Source organism: Thermobia domestica, chromosome 6, assembly GCF_964235325.1.
Source record: "Thermobia domestica chromosome 6, izTheDome1.hap1.1, whole genome shotgun sequence".
NCBI lineage: Eukaryota > Metazoa > Arthropoda > Insecta > Zygentoma > Lepismatidae > Thermobia > Thermobia domestica.
In genome coordinates this window covers 202,954,047-202,975,337 of record NC_137459.1, presented here as the reverse complement: position 1 = coordinate 202,975,337, position 21,291 = coordinate 202,954,047, and the positions used below count along the sequence as shown (strand labels likewise).

At 34.7% G+C, this 21,291-nt stretch overlaps 1 protein-coding gene across 3 annotated transcripts in view; it reads right to left on the bottom strand.

Moving 5' to 3' along the window:
* Window positions 1–21,291, bottom strand: part of LOC145688409 (uncharacterized) — a 420,154-nt gene that overhangs the window by 186,381 nt on the left and 212,482 nt on the right. For all 3 annotated transcript variants that reach the window (XM_081762596.1, XM_081762595.1, XM_081762597.1), the window contains one exon: window positions 1,069–1,246. In XM_081762596.1, coding sequence (XP_081618722.1) covers window positions 1,069–1,246 — 178 coding nt within the window. The remainder of the gene's footprint in view (window positions 1–1,068; window positions 1,247–21,291) is intronic.

Below are 21,291 nucleotides of genomic sequence, written 5' to 3'. Positions count from 1 at the left end.
AGGTGATCACAAGGAAAGGAAGTATTCACTGAAAGGGAATATACCGTAATATCATAGTACAACGGAATGGAGGGATTTCATCGATAGGACCAGAAAGTTTCTACACACTGAACAAGACTCTTCCACGTGGTGAAAAAGAGGAAGAAAAACGTGGTAGCTAATCTTGACCCATTTTGTGGACGTAACATTCTCAAATGGATGGATTCTGACAAGAAAGTTCAACTGAAATCAGTCCAGTGAATCAATCCTGGCGAGATACATAAAATTAGCCATTACAAAATTTTAGTACAGTTTCGCATCACATAAAGCAAGTTCATTTTGATGTGGCTGATATTAGTTATGATGAGCTAAATCATTGGTCACAAAAAATGATAAGGTGTGCCAATGAAGAAGTAAAAATTGACCAGAAAAATATGTATTTGGACGAAATGTAAAATCGTAGCAGATACTTTTTATAATATACGGAAAATAAACTGTCAGCGTAATTCGTAATTCACTCTGAAATTGATATGGATAATGCTTTATTTATTTATAATAATCAGTGTTTTGTAAAATGAATTATTTAAACTAAACAAATATTATTCTCTCAAGAATTATTTTGGTGGATATAATAATAATGTATGACTATATATTTATAAATTAAGATAAAACATTGCTTTATTTTGCTGCAAGAAGAAAGATCGATGGACGTTCTGGAGTTATTTGAAACTGTTCAATGAGCATTACATTCAATATATCACACATCCTCAACACTTACATAAAAGTAATATAGCAAACTTTTATCACAATATGAGTCATTAAGTGACAACTTATATTGAAAGTATACTTTAGAATTTCCTAACAAATTTCATGTAGACTTAATACATTAATCATAGCATTAACACAAACTAGTACATTATTGAACAAAACTGTATATAAATGTTTTCTTACATAAGTAACTATCACACACACACAAAAGCAGATCTCGATCAGTTTGTCCCATGTTTCGCAACCCAGAAATTAAAACATAATACGAAAAAAACAAATGAGTGTTAAGATTAATCACATGTATTGTAATTAAATACATACCTTTTCCGCCACTTGAGCAATCTCCAATGATATATCCAAGCCAGATGATGCTGCTCCCAAAACAATTACTTTTAAGCTCGCAAATGCTTTTGGACTCCGATAGTCATGACTGTGAATGGTTTGACCTTCGAATTGCTCTATGCCAGGAATTGCTGGAGTATATGGATCCGAATAATGCCTATTGTTATAAGGAATTGTAAACAAATATATGAAAAAACTTTGTATGCAGAATCTTAGACTTATACTAGTAGACTATGTTAAAATGTTCATTCTTTCCCGAGTGAGTGGCCAGAGTCATGCATAAAGAAAATGTTCCCAGATCTGGAAACTAGTGACACGAGCTTCAATTGAGACGTGTTCCGGAACTCCCCTTCCTCATAGTCTGTGCTATATAGCTTCTCCCGAAGTTCTTTCACTAGGTACTCCAAATATCGTGTCCAATTTTGACATTGCGCATATTGTAAACAAAATTTTCTCAACAATATCCTTTTTCTTTATATATTATAAATTCTTGAAGGTTTTAACCCTGTCAATGAGAATTTCATTCAAGATAATTATACTACACAACGCTGAACACAATCTTCGTTTCTAAGAACATTACATTGTGAATTCAAACCTACATACTAAACATTGTAAAAATGCTATTCACTCTTTTTATATTATGAATATGTTATAGGTATTACGTGCAGTATCACAAAATTTGATTTAAACATTGACTTACATATATGAAACAAACAATGAAAATTTGGTATCGAAATAGTTGCATAGCAAAACTTCACGTTCTGTTTTCGTGCATAAACCAGCAAACGAATTCGAACAGTAAGCTAAGAAATAGTGCAGAGTTTAAGTGATTGGAAACAAGAAGCTGATAAACCCAAAGATCGAACGTTTGAACCCTCTCTCGGAACTAATGTAATATATTTTAGTAAGTGAAATTATGAAACTAGAATTTAAAGTTAATATTGTTGTTTTGGATTTTAGCGTTCCGTTTAGCAGCGAGGCTATATGAGAAGTTGATTTTCAGTTTAATGTGGGATTCGAACCACATGAAGAAATATTGGGTTAATGGCAAAACTCAGACGAGACTGGAAAATCAACAACATTTAAATGATGAAACAGTGACATCATACACACCAAGAAACAAATAGCTTCATGAAAAAAGCATAGATTGGACGAAACAATATATGCTAATGTTCATCTACAGTTAAAATAGGCTATCTTACATTAAAAATTCAGACTCATCAACACATTTTCCCCTGGAAAACTAGCTTCTTTGGTTGTGATTTAACGTATTTTTACACACACACTGTCAGTTTGAAACCAATAAATACAAATTTTATGTATAAATATGTATAGATAATATGCGAAAGCTGCTGAAAAATCTGCGAACTACTACTAACAGTGACGATAGTATTCCGCAATTATATAATTCCGTAAAATACACCTTTCTATATCAAAAAATATTTAAAAAAAATAAACCAATTTGTTTATTTTTCACAACAATTTGAAGTAATTTTGCGTGTGAAATGGAACTTCCTCGTAAACATTTTTCGCAAATTGTTTTTATATCATTTGAAATGTAATTTAACAGCAAAATAATGCTTCGAGCGACTTCGTCTTGTTTTAGGGGATGAATGACCATGACCGCCGAATAGGATTATGTACAATTGGTTTTCTGAATTTCAACGAGGACGCAAAATTCTCCGTGATGAATTTCGTAAAGGTCTGTTGTTGCCAGTAATATTGATGCTGTGTGTGAAATGATTGAGAAATCGGCATCGACGTGAGATGCAGACATCCTCGAACACTGAGATGAAAGCAATACATACGATTTTGTATGGTCACCTGAACATACGGAAATTTTCAAGCCGTTGGATCCCTCACAACTTGACCAAAACTCTAAAATATGTTCGTGTCAATTAGTGTTAAGAAAATCTACGAATTCGCCCGTAGTCATGTTTGGCGTACCATATCGTTACAGAAAATGAAACTTTGACCAATACATACGAACGGAAACTAGAAAGCAATTTATTACTTTGATCTCTGAAAGTAATCCAAAACCAACAAAAGTTGTTCGTTCGAGGAGTGTAGCCAAGCAAATGGTTGCTTGTTTATTCAGTTATACCGAACATCTAGTAACCATAGCTTTAGAAGATCGAAAGACTGCACATGCTGAGAACTATACGATTTCTCAGATGCCATAAATTAATTGTGTGAAACAAACTCAAATCGTCGTATCATTCCTCCCCACTATAACGCCAGTCCCCACTCAGCCCACCAAACTGTTGATTTTTTTTCTCCAGTAGAAATGTCGACTTAATGACTCATTATCCACTTATCTGACTTAACAGCCAATGACTTCCTTTTGTTCCTACATATGAAAAATAATATGCGTGGTGAGCGATTTGTGCCACCTGAAGCAGCTGTTGGCAGCTTCTGAACAGAGGTTCCTAAGGTAAATCTTCTAACTGCTGTGAAAAATAAACTAACAGGCTTAAACAAAGAAACAGATACAATTTAAACATAGAAAGATTTATTCGTCGGAATTTTATAATAGCGGAACACTAGCGCCACTATTAGCAGTATTTGCAGATTATTTTTCAGTAGCCCTCGTATAGTGTTATCTCTCAAATTTCTTCTATTTATTTGGGATTAACTATAAGCCGCAGAAGCAAAAGGTCTGAGTGAATTTTATTCTAAATAAAGACAATCTATTTTAGAATGCTAATAATATATCCTATTGTAACATCTACTGTATTGCACGCTACTCTCATATTTATTCTAAAAAAGTAATTTTATCTAAGAATCTTCAACTACTGTTAACACCATTTTCACAAAAATAATGCGGCCACATTAGACGTCCCAGTTATGAAATTGTTATATCTAATGCGATGTGAAATAATTTAGAATTAGCCTATTATAAATCACTATTCCGAAAGACATGTTAAATACAAATTACAAAATAATTGACACCTGGGATAAAACATACTGAAGTAATGCGAGGAGCGCAGATTACTAATATCAATTCTTAAGTCGTGGTAAGCGTGTACATATAATTTCTTTAGTAAAGCATGTACTTTTTCCGACAGGTTTAAATTACCAAAACGATTCTTTCAACGTACAGTTAAATAGTGTCACGTGCTTGAAGTGCTTACCGGAAAGGGTTTACCAGTCAATAGACTCTATTGAAATTAAACGCCAATTAGAAATTAAGTGGTCGACGAACGAAACATTGATGTCTGCTGCCAGGCTCTAGGAAATGAAATATCTCAAACCTGAGGGCTTTTCTGGGGGGGGGGGGAGAATGGGAATGTGTAAAGTGAGCTTCAGTTACAATGTAAGGAAGTTGATCGAAAACATTTCATTCAGTTACATGAAAGTTGCTCAGACCATATTATTAAGTTGGTGCGGATGAAACTTACACTTTGATATTTACTGGGAACTCATCTTAGAAACACAGCTAACGGACTAACGTCAGAAACTCATTAGAGGAGACTAGGGCACACTGTCACAAGGGGCACGTAGTCACGATAGCAATTCTGAGAAAAGACTAGACATCAGCGAGCTGTGCTGTTTTCTCTTTTACCCATTTATATATCGCTCCCAACTGTACTCGTTTGGAAACACACGGGAAACACGAAGCTACGTCAGTTAAGCTTTTTCTCTTTTCAGTGCTTTAGTGTAAATTTTTCGAATTCTCGAAGGGTCTACTGTGTGTTTGTATAAGTGTGAGATGTAAGTATTTTTGTGTGTTATATAGCTTAAAATTAGAGCTTCAAATTGGGCTTTTCAGAATGTGCTTAATTTTATTGTTTGGTATAGATTTTTTTTTTTTAAAAAAAGAACGACGACGCATGGGGCAAGTTGTCACGAAGAAACGACATGCTATTTATATGACAATTTTCCACGCCGTGTATTAGTTATGATACAAGCGGTGTATACCTCTTCCTTAGTTACAGATGGTGAGAACACTAAGAAAGCTTCGCCCATGGCAGAATTACTGGTTGCAGGAAGAGCTGTGAAGAGAAACGATAATCTCGTATCAATACGTAAAGCTGGCAAAGAATTTCAAGTCAATTACAGTCCGGGCAATGTTCAATCACGAAAGCAGGAACATGGAAAACCAACAAGAGGAGAAGGAATTGCAAGTCATGCATTATTACTGATATCCCAGAGAGAAGCCAAATCGTGAATTCTAGGAAAAGAAAAACGAAGCAAAACATCTGCAAAGAAAAGAATGAATTTTGAACAAAGAACAATTCCACCTGAAAAACAGTGTAGACGAAGGTCCAAACAAGATTACGATTCTTCTTCAGAGAACAAAGACACGCTATGTTTAGTTTGCGGGGATTCACAATTTACAAGTGCAGGCAGCTAGAAGTGAATTCAGCGTATTCAATGTAAGTGATGAACTCATAAAAGTTTGGGAAGAAGAACTTGTTTTACATGTGCATTAACTGTGACACTGTGTATTAACTAAGTTGGGTAATTTTGTAGAAGCAAAATTATAAACATTTTGAGGTGCTTACTGATAGGAATAAGCTAAAATTTGTAATAATAGTTTCCCCTTTTGTAGCTATACGTATACGAATTCTTCTGCAATCTTTTAACATTAAAATAAGAAGAAAGTTGATTGCCACTGGCAAAGTTCGTGTGTTTGGGTGTAGGCCTCTTTTATTAATTTCCTTACTGGAACAGTTTTCTGTAACTTTTAAGTTTGAAGTTCTGATTTACTTTATACTCTGAAAGCTAGAGTTATTTTCATGGAAGTTCGTTTCGCTGCAAAGAATGATGTACTATATATTTTGGGATGGAGAAAATATACAGACCCATTTACTATATCATAATTTACCTTTTAATCCGCTTAGCTTTAAAGCCTCTTTCACATGCCAAGTACTAGTAGCATTTCCAGTCTTTCTAAAAACTGCATTAAACATATCTACCTATTTCTGGAAACTGTCATTATAATAGCACGTAACAACTTACTCCCCACATGAGGTACACTGTCGCAACTGTACTCCTCATAAAGAGTTAGTAAGTCCACTTCAGGATGAGTTACACTGCACAGAGAAACTTATGATATGCACAATATAACTTAGTATTTGGATGTGAAAAATTATAACTTTCGGTCTTACATGAGAGTTACAAAATAAATAAATGAATAAAACGTGAAAATTGTGACCTGTGCAGTCTTCCTTAAGCGTCCAGCAAACAGGCTGGAAAATACGGACAGTCAGCCGGCAATGTGTTTTTGAAAAGGGTCGTATGAAAGTGCACCATCAAGAACATGTAACTGCGAGATTTATTTATTTTTTATTTATTTATTTATTTATTTATTTATTTATTTTTTTTTACGAATTCAAATTGGAACATTCTGCATAACAAGTCCAAAGAGCGAACCTACGGAAATCGACACTTAAGCATAGCATAATTTGCGAGTCTAACAAGTGACTTTCGTTTCACACTGTGAAATTACAACAAACTTCCAGATATGAGAATTCAATACTCAAACTTCAAGTAGTACATCTATAACTATTGGTTGCAATAGATTAGTAAGATCAAAGATAGAACCTGTTCCTCGGACGCTGAATTCATATTAAAAAGGATATACTCGCTAAGCCTTCCCTCTTTAGTCCTTTGGCAAATAAAGGTTGACAGGGGATATCGTTAATTTGAACCACTTCCGGATTGAATAGATTGTTAAGAGAGAAGATGGAATCTTCTCTTGGGAAGCAAAATCGATTGTAAGGTACACATATCTCCATATCTCTTACTGTTTCTGTTGTACGGAAATCAATATTGAAACCGGAAGTAGCAGTAACTTTTAACTACTTACGGCTTTGGTAGGTTAAGGATTGTGATGATATGTTCCCTAGATATCGTGGATCGAGTTCAGAAAACCGCTTGTCGTTATACATTAATATTTTTGTTCTATGACGGTAATGTTGAAGCCAGAGATAGTTAATTCAAACAATTTCCGGTTTAAATCGAGAGTCAGTGGAGATGGAATCTGTTTTGTAACAAAGATAAATCAATTAAAAAAATTGCATCTCGATATCTCTTACGGTTTTTTATTTATTTATTTATTTATTTATTTATTTATTTATTTATTTATTTTTTGTTCTATGAAAATCACCATTAAAACCAGAAGTAGTGGTAAATTTTAACCATTTCTAGTTTTGTTAATGTGTTGCAGAATGTGACGATATGTTCTCTTAAAGCATTGAGTGGACTGCAGAAAACCGCTTGCCGCTATCTATTACCATGTTTGCTCTATGGTGATAAACGTTGAAACCGGAAATCTTTAATTCGAGGAAATTTCCGGTTAAAATATAAAGGGTTCACGGAGGAAACGGAACCTATTCTTTGGGACGCTGAATAAAATGCAGAAGAAAGCATTTCTATATCTCTTAATGTTGTTTCTCTATGAAAATTAGTATCGAAACCGGATGTAGTAGTAAATCTTAACCACTTACGGTTTTGATGGTGTTGTGGATTATCAAAGTATGTTCTCTTGACACCCTGAATTAATTTCAGAAAACCGCTTGTCGCTATATATTAGCATTTTATTGTTCTATGGCGATAAACGTTGAAGATGGAGTCGTTAATTCGGCATACTTCCGTTTTTAATAGTTAATGGAGGAGATTGAACTTATTCTTGGGACGCTGAATCGATTGAAAAAAGCTGCATCGATATATCCTTTACCGTGTTTGTTCTTGTATCTGTCCACGGACGGACAGAGCAGTTCTATGACTTCCGACATTTATGCATAGCATAATTTGGAAGTTTAAAATGCTGCAATAACTCTAAATTCGACCTGGACTTCTTTACAAATTGAAAGGCATACTTATGAATCATTAGGACTAAAGAACCAAAACTTAATCTTGACCATGATTCACTGAATAAAAAGTGTAATTATATTATTAAGCTCAGCAACACTTTGAATAAATACAATTTAACTTTATGATTTTTTTCACACTGGAAATGGACTTAACAACTCTTCAAACTTTCCAAGATGTGCACATATAGTATTGGCAACACTACACGACGGCAATGTGATATTTGGTAGTGTACGCATTAGTGTTTTAACATTAATTTAAATTGCTTTCAGTTTACTCCACTGGTGTTTGATTAATCTGTTTTTATTTATGAAGTGTTAGGAAATAATATTCCAGTTGGAAGAGGAAGTTAGAAGATCAAAAATGTAAAATTTCAGCAATTGGACAAGTAATTCAAGGTGCATGTCTGGAAAAATATTATCAGTATAACATCGAAATCATCCATGATTAAATAAAACACAAATACGCTAAGATATGTGATTTTATTCACTTACGTATTCAATTACGCTTAGTTTTAGTTTGAATGCAAAGTTTCACACCTCCAACTTACGAATCTTTCTATTTGGCATTTTTTTTAAAGGACAAATTTTTATACAGTACTTCTCAACCTGGATGACGTAAAGAGCGAGCAAAAGGAGAGAAATTACAGACAGAAACGAGCTGAAATTGTGTCTAAAGGACCACTTGTAATGATCTTTTACAATTTGCAATAACTTTGCAGACGTTACATATGCAACGCTTTGACTTTTCATGGACAGAAGGGAGATGCGAAGTATGCAGGGTTCACGAAGAGGTGCGACAGGTAAACAAGGTTGAGAATCAATATTCTTTTCCTTCTTCAGGTTAGAAATATTAAAAAAAAAAAAAAAAAAAAAAACACTCAAAAGCGTAATAGTAAGTTTATATGTCGAGTTTCATTTCCGTAACTTCAGGGATTCGTGAGGTGCACTATTATTAGCACAAACTATTAATCCCTATTTATCTTAGGCGATAATGAATCACCTTTTTATGTAATAGTACAGATTACACGCATTATCTCAGTATTAACTTTTAAGCATTGATTTACATATATTAAAGTAAGCAATAATGACCATGTATGTTATACGCCAATATTAAAGGGCATAGCCGGATAAGGGGGAATAAAAGTGCCCTTACACGGATTGCTGTAATATTTGTACAGTCAGCGACAGTAATAAGTGGAGGTTGGATACATAAGAAATGATAGCTTTTTCCAGTAGCAGAATAGTTTCACTGTATGCCTGATAGTTGGCAAACAACATGACAGCAAATACATGCCCGAAAACATAACATGCCAGGATATTCCTCCATTTGGAGGAAAAAGTATTACTATCTGAGAGCATCACTTAGAGAAACAACCACGAGAAAAATCTGCAGAAATTCCATTCACATTAAGTTCAAAGATATAGGAATTAATGCAAAGAAAACGAAAAGAATAATACGTTTCATGCAGAAACCGAAAAAGTACGGAAAGCTAAACAAAATGAGAAAAGAAGGAAAGAGGGAAAGGAAAGAGCAAAAGACATGAGAATAAATTACATATTAACACTTAAGGATAAACAGTGTCCGCCTTTCCCCCTGCTTGGTTTTTCTCCCTTCATAGGATAAATCTCTTTCAGTATCAAACGCGAACATCATTTATAGTGTTGAATTCCTTGAAAACATTTTAACTCAGTCTAGGCCGAGACTCGAACCCCAGACACTTAGAATGACAGTCTCACGCGGGATCCACTAACCTACACAGGCTCTATCTACTGCGTTTATAAATCAGCTATTACTGGCGCTGTTATCAAACGTGTTAAATCAGCCATTGTCGATGAGCCACCCCAGTTCCATTTGAAGTTTAAATTTTATTTACCTCACTTAGCCATCTATGGGTAGCAGTCCCCTTGCTTTCATAAAAAAAACATTTCTTCTGTAGATTAAAATCAAGAATGAATTAATCTGTACACTTGGGAGCATACTGGTGCATCAACATATCTATCTATCTATCTATCTATCTATCTATCTATCTATATATATATATATATATATATATATATATATATATATATATATATATATATATATATATATATATATATGTGTGTGTGTGTGTGTGTGTGTGTGTCGAATTGATTGAAGATTAAAAGAGCGACTTCGTAAAATTACGCGTGTTAACACAATAGTAAGGACATTTCGTAACATTGTTACGTAACACACGCAGTGTAAATAAAGTTTCAATATGTCCATTAAAACCAATATATTTCCGAATAAATGGAAAGAAGGTCTCATTTGCCCTATTCCTAAATCTGGAAACAGGAATGAGGTAGAGAACTTCAGACCCGTAGCCATCCTATCTCCCTTTGCAAAAGTTCTTGAAACCATATTAACAACAGAATTTTAAACCATGTAAAGCCTGTCATATCTGAACATCAAGACGGATTTTTAAGGAATAAATCCACAACAACCAATCTAGCAATAATAACGGATTACATAGCATGAGAGTTAGACAAAGGCGGTCAAGTGGACGTCATTTATACGGATTTCAGTCAGGCTTTCGACAGAGTTGACCATGACGTGCTACTACAGAAATTGGTATCTTTCAATTTTTCTAAACGAGCATTAGAGTACTTCGCTTCCTACTTGTGCAATCGAGAGCAAGCTGTCTCTTACAAGGGATATATTACCACGAAATTTACATTATCAGGTGTTCCTCAAGGATCCCATTTAGGTCCGCTATTATTTCTTCTTGTAATTAATGATATTTCAACCTATGTTAAAAACTCTCACTTTCTGTTGTTTGCCGATGATCTCAAATTATATTCTAAAATAAGCACAATAGATGACTGCACACAACTCGAGCAGGATTTACAGGGTGTTGGGCAATGGTGTGAAAAAAACAAACTTTCATTGAATATCTCTAAATGCAAGTCTTTATCGTTCTCAAGGAAAGAAAATCCCATCAATCATCTGTATATAATTAATGGCATATCTTTGTGTAAACCAAATTCAGTTAAAGATTTAGGAGTAATTTTTGATTCAAAATTGACCTTCTCTCATTACATTGATGCAATCTCTAACGCTGCATTCAGAAACCTCGGTTTTATCTAATGGGTAAAGAGTTTAGAAACGAGTCAACATTCATTAAACTTTATAATTTGTACGTAAGGTCCTGATTAGAATATGCGTGCGTTATTTGGACACCGAATGTAAATAAACACTTACAAGCGATAGAAAACATACAATTTAAATTTCTAAAAATGCTTACGCACAGGAAAACAGCTTTCTATCCCAAACAGATTCCCTACGTGGACTTAGTAAGGAGTTTGAATTTCCTAACGTTGACGAATCGACGAAAGATGTTTTTTTACTATTTTTGTATAAAGTATTAAATAATAAAATTGACTGTAAAGAGCTACTCACGAAAATATATCTGAGCATTCCAACAGGCAGAACAAGACCAGGGAATACTGGTATATTTTTCTGTGAAAGGGTACGAACAAATATTCTCAGTAAATCTCCGCTGTGGAGAATGTGTGACTCCTACAATGAATTAAGTCATAAAACTGATGTATTAGATATATTCAGCATGTCAGAATATGTATTTAGAAACAAGATTACCGAGTACCTGACACTCGAAGTGCATTGATTAATTGTACGGGTAAAAGTATATATGTATGTTTCAGCATGTATATGTATTATATGACACTATAATTAGGCATTAAGCCTGTTGTGTTGTTTTCTAAATAAATAAATAAATAAATAAATAAAAGTCGGAAGATATGCCGTGGGTAAGTCGGTAAGACGTCTGCTTGTTGAGTGGAGAAATCCGGGTTCAAATCTGGGCTGGTACGTTTTTTTCTGCTCCGTTGAAAATACATTTCTATATTTTTGCGTTTGAAATTGCTTTCTTTCATTTTTTGTAGATTATCTTAAATTATTGAAGGCCAAGTAAGGTCAGATTACATATATGTCTGCTTTATCTGTGTGTACAGTCCAGATATGGAGTGGGTCAATTGGGTCAAGATTTGTGAGTAGGTCAGTGGGTCGTGGGTCAACAGGACGTGACTCACTGTGACACACCACCCACCGTGACCTCTCTGACTTACGCTGGCCCTACGTTTTAGATTTTAAGGTCTCCATTTTTATTCGGCCTCCCTCCTTCAAGGTCTCCCTCCTTATTATTAAATTCAATGTATAGATAATTATTGAGTTGAGTTGATTTTGAGTTTAGCGTCCTTTTTTTAGCAGCGAGGCTATATGAGACGGGACCTACTGATTAACATGTAATCCGAAACACATGAGCTCCCGTTGGAATCAAACCAGGGTCTTCCGCGCCACAGGTATATAATTGTGTCTTATATAGCAGTTAATATTCTTGCTATAAAGTATAAAGTTAAATAAAACTTGTAGCTTCACGAAAGGCATTTGTTGGTCCCTCAAGGTCAACACAAGAACAAGTGCCTTTACAAGTGACTACTATGATAACAACAGAATGCTGCCTATGTTTAACATATTATGCCTACGGGGGTTAGTAAAACGCTTAACCGTGTGGAAATCGCTGCACATAACAGGACTTAGGAACACTCACAAATACGTAAAATTGAAAGAACAGAAAATAGTGCATTTTTGAAATGAGCATACAATTCACAATTCAAGCAAAGTTCCAATATGGGAAATCAGTCAATATGTTCAGCTGGAACTACTGAAAAAGACAGAAACTGGCTATTTAAAACTCAAAGTGTAAACATGCGCTTGGAGCGATTCTATTAGCTATATCACAACGCATTTTCGTGAGTTGCCTCTGTGGTCAAGCGTGCTTAATAGCGCTGTTAATGTTCTAGAACCGGAGGGCGGCGGTTCGAGCCTCAGTACAGTAAAATTCTTTTTTCAAAATAGGGATGGCTTTTTAAAAAATATGTAAAGTTGTATTTTGAAGTGATTGTAAAACAAATTCAGATGAACTTTCACATTTCCAAGCTCACTCGTATTTATTCGCCATGTCCCAAATTTCACAGAAATAAATCGCTACGTTAAGCGGGTTTACATATCCAGACTCCTAAGTATGAAAACATTTACGCTCACTCCAACCTCAATCATTTCCTGAATTCAACCTGATTTACGTATGTTATTAAGACGTAAAATTGAATGTAATTTATTCTGCAAACACTTTTATACATAATTATGAGTTCTCCAAATATTCACTGAGAACTCATAGTCGTATCGCAATAAACAAAAGCGAGTATGGAACAGTAAACTGCTTTCACAAAAGTTAAAAGAAAGCCTGCAAAAGCATGCAAATGGTCGAGTGGTTTAGGCCGATACTCTATCAATCATATGTTTGTGTGTTAAAACCGGATAATAAGTTTTTCTAAGTGTCTTTCTATTTTCATTTGGAGTCGAAAAACATTTCTTTGAGTAACTCATTGGAAACTTCTTTTGTTTCAAATTCGGTTAAGACGGAACAATATATCAGTTGCAAATCTAAAATCCATAGCTGAAAACAAAATATAAAGCACGTTTTCCCATTATTATCCCATTATTATCTTCTGATTTGTAACGAAAAACTAATTAAAACAGTGGCGATTTGAGAAAATTATCCTCGGGGGAATTTTAATAGGGGTGGTGGGTTTACTCACTGGTAATTCACATTAAGCATGATCCAAGGTATGGTCCCGAAGGCAGAAATTTCTTAGCTTGAGAAGGGTCTCAAATTCTCCCTCAGATCACTCCCTGAAATTATCACTGCTTAAAAGGTTTTCGTAACAAAATATGATATTACACTTCTTTCTCGTTCTACATTTTGAAATAGTAGTATCATAACTTATACAGAATTATAATAGAGACAAAAAATATAATACTAATCACGTAAAAGTTATCCTGTAAGTTACAATTTTGTGTGGGTTTAAAACTCAATTTTTTTTTCGCATTGCACTTGAAAGTAACTCATCTCTATATAATCCTGACCTGAAAGTCATGCTCAACTCCAATTAATTAACCAATATTTATAAGAATATTGTTTTACTTTACTATTTTCACTATTCCATATTATATACACTTCCAAAATAAAACTCTTGAAAGGGTATATTAGACGAATGGAGACTCACAAATAAATTATCATTTATCATATATATTGGCCTCTATTCGAAATTCTGTTTAATCGAATCCGACAGGAATACAGACAGAAACATCGAGACCTTGTAAAAAGAGAGAGAAAAAATGCGTTGGACTCTCCGGGGACTCGAACTAAGCTCGCAAGGTGTTTTACAAAAAGAATCGCCTTAGACCACTTGGCCAATGTAGCAGCTAGTGATTGTAGCAAAGGCTTCGAGTAGCAGTTCTTCTTACAGAATAGCATGTATTTTCTATTGGTTAAAATTTAAGCCTAATTTACTTTGATGTAATATGTCCATTAATTTGTTTTATGAACACGTTATTGATTACTTTGACGAATGATGTATGTTGTTGATATAGATTCTATTGCACCTTCTTTCATAAATACTATAGAAAGTATCAAGGCTATGTATTATCTTTCATGAAAGTTGACTGGTGCATGCGCAGTACAGAGAGAAGGCGAAGAAGGAAATGCTAACAGATTGTTGGAATGTTTCGCTCGCAAGCAGTAGTTCTCAACCGGGAGGCGCGCTTCCTCCTTCTGGGGAGGCGTGAAGGGTTTACGAAGTCCCTTTGTTTCGTTATATCTCTTGAATGATTATATACAATATCCAGCCACAGCTTCTACACATTTGGAAGTGATAAATCGTAGTATAAATTAACCGTCCTCCACACACTGTGCTTGTTGATTTTCCAAGATTAAATACTGAAATAATTTTTATTTCAATATAATATACAAGTTTCAATGGGAAGGGTTACAACCCCTCAACCTCATGACTCTTCGATACGTCACTGCTTGAACTGTAACTTTCAAGTTAGAATAGAATAATATAGACATGTGAAATACAAATATATTTTTGGTTCACTATACGTTTTCAGAAATATCCACTATTACAATGTCAGTAAATGTTAAGTAATTTATTGTAAATCTTTGTACTTTCATTTTTCCTCCTTCTTCCCAACTAAGGTTAAGAAAAATGTAATAATAAGAGGTTAAAAATTCGAAATATTACGTATATTTTAGCGTATTACGAAATTATATTTAATCGATTCCGACAGGAACACAAATAGAAACGTCAAGAAGAGGTAAAACGAAAATTGTAGTCTGATGAGATTCGAACTACCCTTGAGTGATGCTTCGAAAATCTACAGTCGAATGTCTTAATCCACTTCTTTTTATCTACTTATTACTAGTTACTACTTAATTTTATTCACTTTTTACTTGTTTAATTTGCTTTACCAATAACCTAAAACGGCAGGGACATGACCGCAGAAACATGGGGAAAGTTAAAATTTCAAAGGCTTTCCCACTGGTAATGATACTTGGGAGCCCGTACACCAAAGTGGCAAGTGCAAGCCACTAGATCAGCGGGGAGGGCATCCACTCGACTATTGTAAGCAGTTACGATTGTAGTAAGCGTGTTTCATGTTACACCTTTCATTAGAGTATGAAATTTACTTTGTATTACCTGAAGTTTAAGCCTATTTTGGCCTGGTGCAATATGTCTATTGAAATTGTTTTGTGTTAATTGTATTCTTTACTTTGACGAATGATATGTATTGTTTATATAGGCTCTATTACGTATTAGTTCATAAATATTAAGCAATTATCAGGATTATTTATGAGCTTTCATAAAAATTCACTGGAGCATGTGCAGTAGAAACAGAAAGATACACTTTACCGACATTATTCATACAAGTCAGAATTCAAATTTCTAACAGGTTGTCAAAATGCCTCGCTCTAAGGGCTGTGGAGAACTGTATGTTTCTCTGCGAGGAGAAATCGTAGACCGAGCAACAGTGGGACAAACTCTGCCTCACATCGCTAGGAATCTGGGCTGTGACAAGAAAACAGCCACGAAATGGATTCAGAGACATAAAGAAGGTGGTGAATGGTTCAGGTCTCGGTCAATAAGTGAAAGGCCTAAAGCAACAACTTCAGCTCAAGAGCAAACGTTAGTTACAGAAGCAATCAACAAACCTCTACGCCACGCGTCGATCCTTTTGAACAAAGCCATGGAATATAATTGTTCTCACGAAACAATAAGAAGATTATTGGGGGCTGATCTCCACTGTTCAAGACTCTTCTGACTGAAACGCAAAAGACCAGACGAATGGAATGGGCACAGGACAACACAACCCAACTTCTGTCATATTGAGACTTAGTCATCTGGACCGACGAGAAAATTTTCAAGTCTAACCAGCAAGGCAGAGTTATATTGTATAGACCACGCGGAACCAGGGATGCTGAACAAAATATCAGTACTTCTTGTTCAGAACGAATATTAGCACACTTTTGTGGATACATGATGGCTGCTGGTCCTGTAGATTTGGTTGCAGTGCCCGAGAGAATGAACAGCACTGTTTACGTTAATATCTTCAAAAATACATTGTTACCGTCCTTAGAAAGAAACTTCCCCGAACAGGAAGAATATATATTTATGCATGACAACAGTGTTGTTTGCACTTCCCGGCAAACACGAGAGTGGCTAAGTGAACATGTGGAGTTAATTTGTATAGAGTGGACCCCTCTATCCCCAGACTTGAACCGAATTGAACATTTGTGGGCCTAGGTGGTGCAAGAATGGAAAGAGAGAAGTGACAACAGAGGCGAAACGTTTCTTCAAAATCAAGTTACGGAACTGTGGCAACACTTACCTGACACACCGTCATATTGCTCGAGACTTGTAACTAGTATTCCCTCCAGACTTCAGGAAGTTATTGACTCTGGAGGTGAATACATGAAGTACTAGTGTGTTATTTTTGTGTAAACATTTATTTTTCATTTATTTGTTATATTTTTTTCGAGAGCAAGACATTCGTTCTTCATTCATTTCTTTTGTTTGTTTACTTATTAGTTTGTTAAACGTAAAGGAAGAGTAGTGTATCTTCAATAAGTATTTGTAAATTTACTTTGAACGTTTCTAAGAACACATTTATGTCTTTTCCTTACTCGTATATCATGCCCAATATTACTTTCATTTCAGTTCATTAATTACTTTATTTCACATCTTGGATAAAAGTATTCTTGTCTTTTTAATCATTTTTTAACCTTTGGTTGTTTAATTTCTAGATACAAGTATTATCTTAATTCGAATGAATAAAGCTCATTTTGTTTATTGTCACTTATTTAATAGCAGAGTTCGAATTCAAGAACAATGTAGTGTAATTTACATTCTTTATTCTTCGTATAGTATAGTACAGCCAATACTAAGTATCATTTTTCATGAGTCCAGTTGATTACTGAGAAATTGGACAAACTTTAAACTGATAATTCTTTACGCAATAACAACAGTGAAATACATTTAAGCTTTTCCTCATACTTCACAGCAATGAAACCAATGTTTTGTATTGGTTAAAAAATAAAGCACCCAGAAGTTTCCTAAGAAGATCTATCCTTCCATACAAAACATAGGCCTAAAGTAAAGTGAGGCAACACATTACTAAAATATATTAATATTTCGAATTATTAACCTCCTCTTGTTACACCTTTCAAGCTTAGTTGAGAAAAGAGATGGAAAATGAAAGTATACACGACTCCAAGAGTGCATTACCACCTGCAATTCTCCTTTTCCTGCAATAGCAGGCAACCCAAAAAGCTCGGCGGTTAGGTTGGGTGCAAATTCGAAGGCGTTGGATTAAACCTCAATTTTGTCACAAATATATCAGTGTGAAAAACTGCAAATAACAGAATAAAACAAATTGTTTAGAATGACAATTTTATGATTGTGACGGATTTTGATGACATCAAAAGTTACAAAATGACTTACTTAGGCAGTTCAAACAAGATGAATGGCAAGAAACAGATATAAGAAGAAAGCAATTCTCTCTTCCTCTCATCCCACCCAAAAAAGAAACTCATAAAAAGAAAAAGTTATATAATAAAAAGTTTTCATATAAAAGCCTAACAGCACAAAAACAAATAGATAAACGAAACGAAAAAGAGACAAACACAGAATAGGGGACACCAGTGGCGTAACAGATTTGCGGCCCTCCCATGCAAGATAAAGAAATGGGACCCTAGTTGTCCTTTTTTATAATAATAATAATAATAATAATAATAATAATAATTATTATTATTATTATTATTATTATTATTATTGTTTACAATATTGAAACAATGAATATTGTTTACAAAACATAGGTTTTAAAGTGCCAAATCATAGCATAAGAAATACCATGATTTTAGTTCCTCTGAATTGGAAATGTGAAATTTTAAAAAGATTGACATATTTTTTAAGCTCATTTTAGACTTATTGTATTAAACAATGTGAAAGTTTTATGTGATCTGACTGATAGTTTTTAATCAATGACGTTTAGAAACATTAAGGCAAATGTAACTTTATGACTGCTGTTCTTAGCTCCTTGTTGTTTTAGATGGAGGGAAAACTCGATAAGTTTTACTGCGTTGACAAGGAATTATTTCTGCTTAACTGACTTTTATCTACATTGTGTTTTATAATAGTACCCTTCTTTTTATTGTTTTCTCTCTTATTATTTATTTTAGTAGTATTTTATTATTATTATTATTATTATTATTATTATTATTATTATTATTATTATTATTATTCCTTCGCATACTCTGATACGAGGTGCTGTATTTTTGCCAATAGTTGTTCGCGGCACTAAAATAAAGATTATTATTATTATTATTATTATTATTAAAAAGTCGTTTCTTTTTCAAAATCTTTGACTCTGCCTAAGAGCATGAATGCATAGAGCGATAATATGTGCACGTCTTGTCAATGAGCGGTCCCAAAGGCCAAAAGGGGTGGAAATCTCCAAGAGAGACAGGGAGCTCCTCCGTGGCTAAGCGGTTAGCGTACGCGCCTTTCGCGTGGGAGACCTGGGTTCGATTCCCGGCGGGAGCTCTTGTGGTTCGGATTACACGTTAATCAGTAGGTCCACGTCCCATATAGCCTCGCTGCTGAACGGGACGTAAAACTCAAAATCACTCAATCAATCTCCAAGAGAGAGAAATAAAAAACTTTGTTATGGTAAATTCTAGTTCAAAGTTCGATGCACTTGCTTTTGCACTTGATTTTTTGTTTCTTTTTTCAGGGAACAGAAAAGTTCTGGCGCCTAAGAAATTATACCATATAATATTGCAAATTTGCAAGTGGATGTATTTACATTGCAATTTGTGGTAATAAAGATATTATGATTAGAAAACAATATTGTAAAAAGTAAGTTTAATTTCTTCATCCATCGCAAGTCTTAGGGGCCGCTTATACCTCGCCGCCCCCGAATATCGATATCGAAAATTTCGAATGATATATTCATGTCCATATATTTGGGATATCGAATGTTGATATATGATAATATATATATCGACGATAGCGATCTATCGACATATCACAGGCCCAGGTCCGAGAAGTGATGATTGAAATATACTGGAATCAACAATAAAATTCTAAATAAGTTCTCCATTTCCGTATTCAATGTTGAGGGGGAAGAGTGTGAACCCGAATAGAAATTTAAAAAAAATCAAATGTTAAGATAAAAGTAGGTTTTTCGTCTCCCCTTGAATATAAAAATTAACAGAAAACTATTAGTGCAATTTACCTTTTACTTCTGTTTCTGATTGTTATCACAAATCAGCGACAGTACACATACTTTACATAGTATACCAATACACTCTATAACTTTTCACAACCAAGCAAGCCGGAAGATGAATTTCCTGTGATATTAAAGTGGAATGTTCTACAAAATAGTCATAATTCATTGGCCATATTTCTATCAGTACATTGGTACGGACTAAGAGCTACAAGACTAACAGAAGTAGAAATTAGAGATTTCATTCATTTTTTCTCTCAGACTAAAATACTTCTGCATTTTCCTGAGATTTTCATTTTCTTAATATAAGTCCCCTATCCTGGGCTAATTCTGGCTACCGCGGTTTCGAGGTAATCGGTAAACGAAAGAGCAAAGTTTGTCGACTCTCAACTCTCGACAGTTTGTGAGAAGATATTTCACAGTTCATGTTGTTATTTCTTCGTTACAAAAACACTTCTAGTTGACTCTATTCATGGTGAATTACTGAACTTATAAACATTTACAATTATTGAAAAATGTATAATTAATATTAAACATAAAAAGTCGTTACAGTTCAGTAGAATGCAGAAGTGAAAGAAAATATTGTTTATTTGTTGAGGTGTGCAAACTGAATGTGAATAATAAGTGTTTCCCATTCCCTTGTCCAGAGGTGGATCTACGATGGATTTCTGGGGGCTCGGTTGTTGGTAATACTTCTATTTAGAGCTACTTTTAAGAGCTCCAAACTCTGGAATGGGTTTTATTTATATATAAAATAACAAATATTCCCTTCGTGGGAGGCAATCGCCGTGATCGCCCACTGGATCCGCCCCCGCTCTTGTGTAGCAGACTTTGAAGATATTTAGCCCGTGTATGCTCCTGCGATGGTGATTAAGGATTGTAACATCTGGATAATTTTTATACTGATATCGGATAGAAACTTATCCGGATTTGCCATATCCGGTTGACGGATAACAAAACGGATGACGGATAACGGATAATATCAGGACAATGGATGACGGATTATATCCGGATAACGAATGACGGATAATATAGAGATGACGGATACTATCCGCATGATGGATAACGGATGACGAATAAGATTTTGATAACGGATGATATCCGGATGACGGATAATATCCGGATGTCGGATAATATCTGGATAATGGATTTATCCGGATAAATTATAAAATTAAGATAACGGATAATATCTGGATAATAGAACATTCGGATAACTTATTACATCCGGATGACGAATAAAGGATAATATCCAGATAACGTATGTGGTTTGAAAAAGACAATATATGAGAGGGACTTATCAATCCTTTCTCCTCATGGAGTTATTAAAAGACGATCATCGGGCAGTGGTCTTTACCATTGAAAGATATTGCGCCTTAAAATGTTTCCTAGTAACTTCTAATTTTCTTGTTCTCGCTAGGCGCGGTGGCTAATGGTAAACCGCTTACTTTGGCGCGTGGGGTCCTTATTGTTTCGATCCCCGGCCAAGTAAGTTTGCGGTGGACAAGATCGTTTCCGTAGCTTCTCTCAGGTTACCCCCGTTTTTTGCTACTTTTCATTCCATCAATTCTTCTATTATCATTGACTTGCTTTAATCATTGGAGTCGGTGGCTCAGTGGTAGAGCGTTTTCTCTCGTGCGTGGGGTCCTTATTGTTTCGTTCCCCAGCCGACTAAGCTGTGTGGTAGAGAGTATCTTATCCGTGGGTATTCTCAGG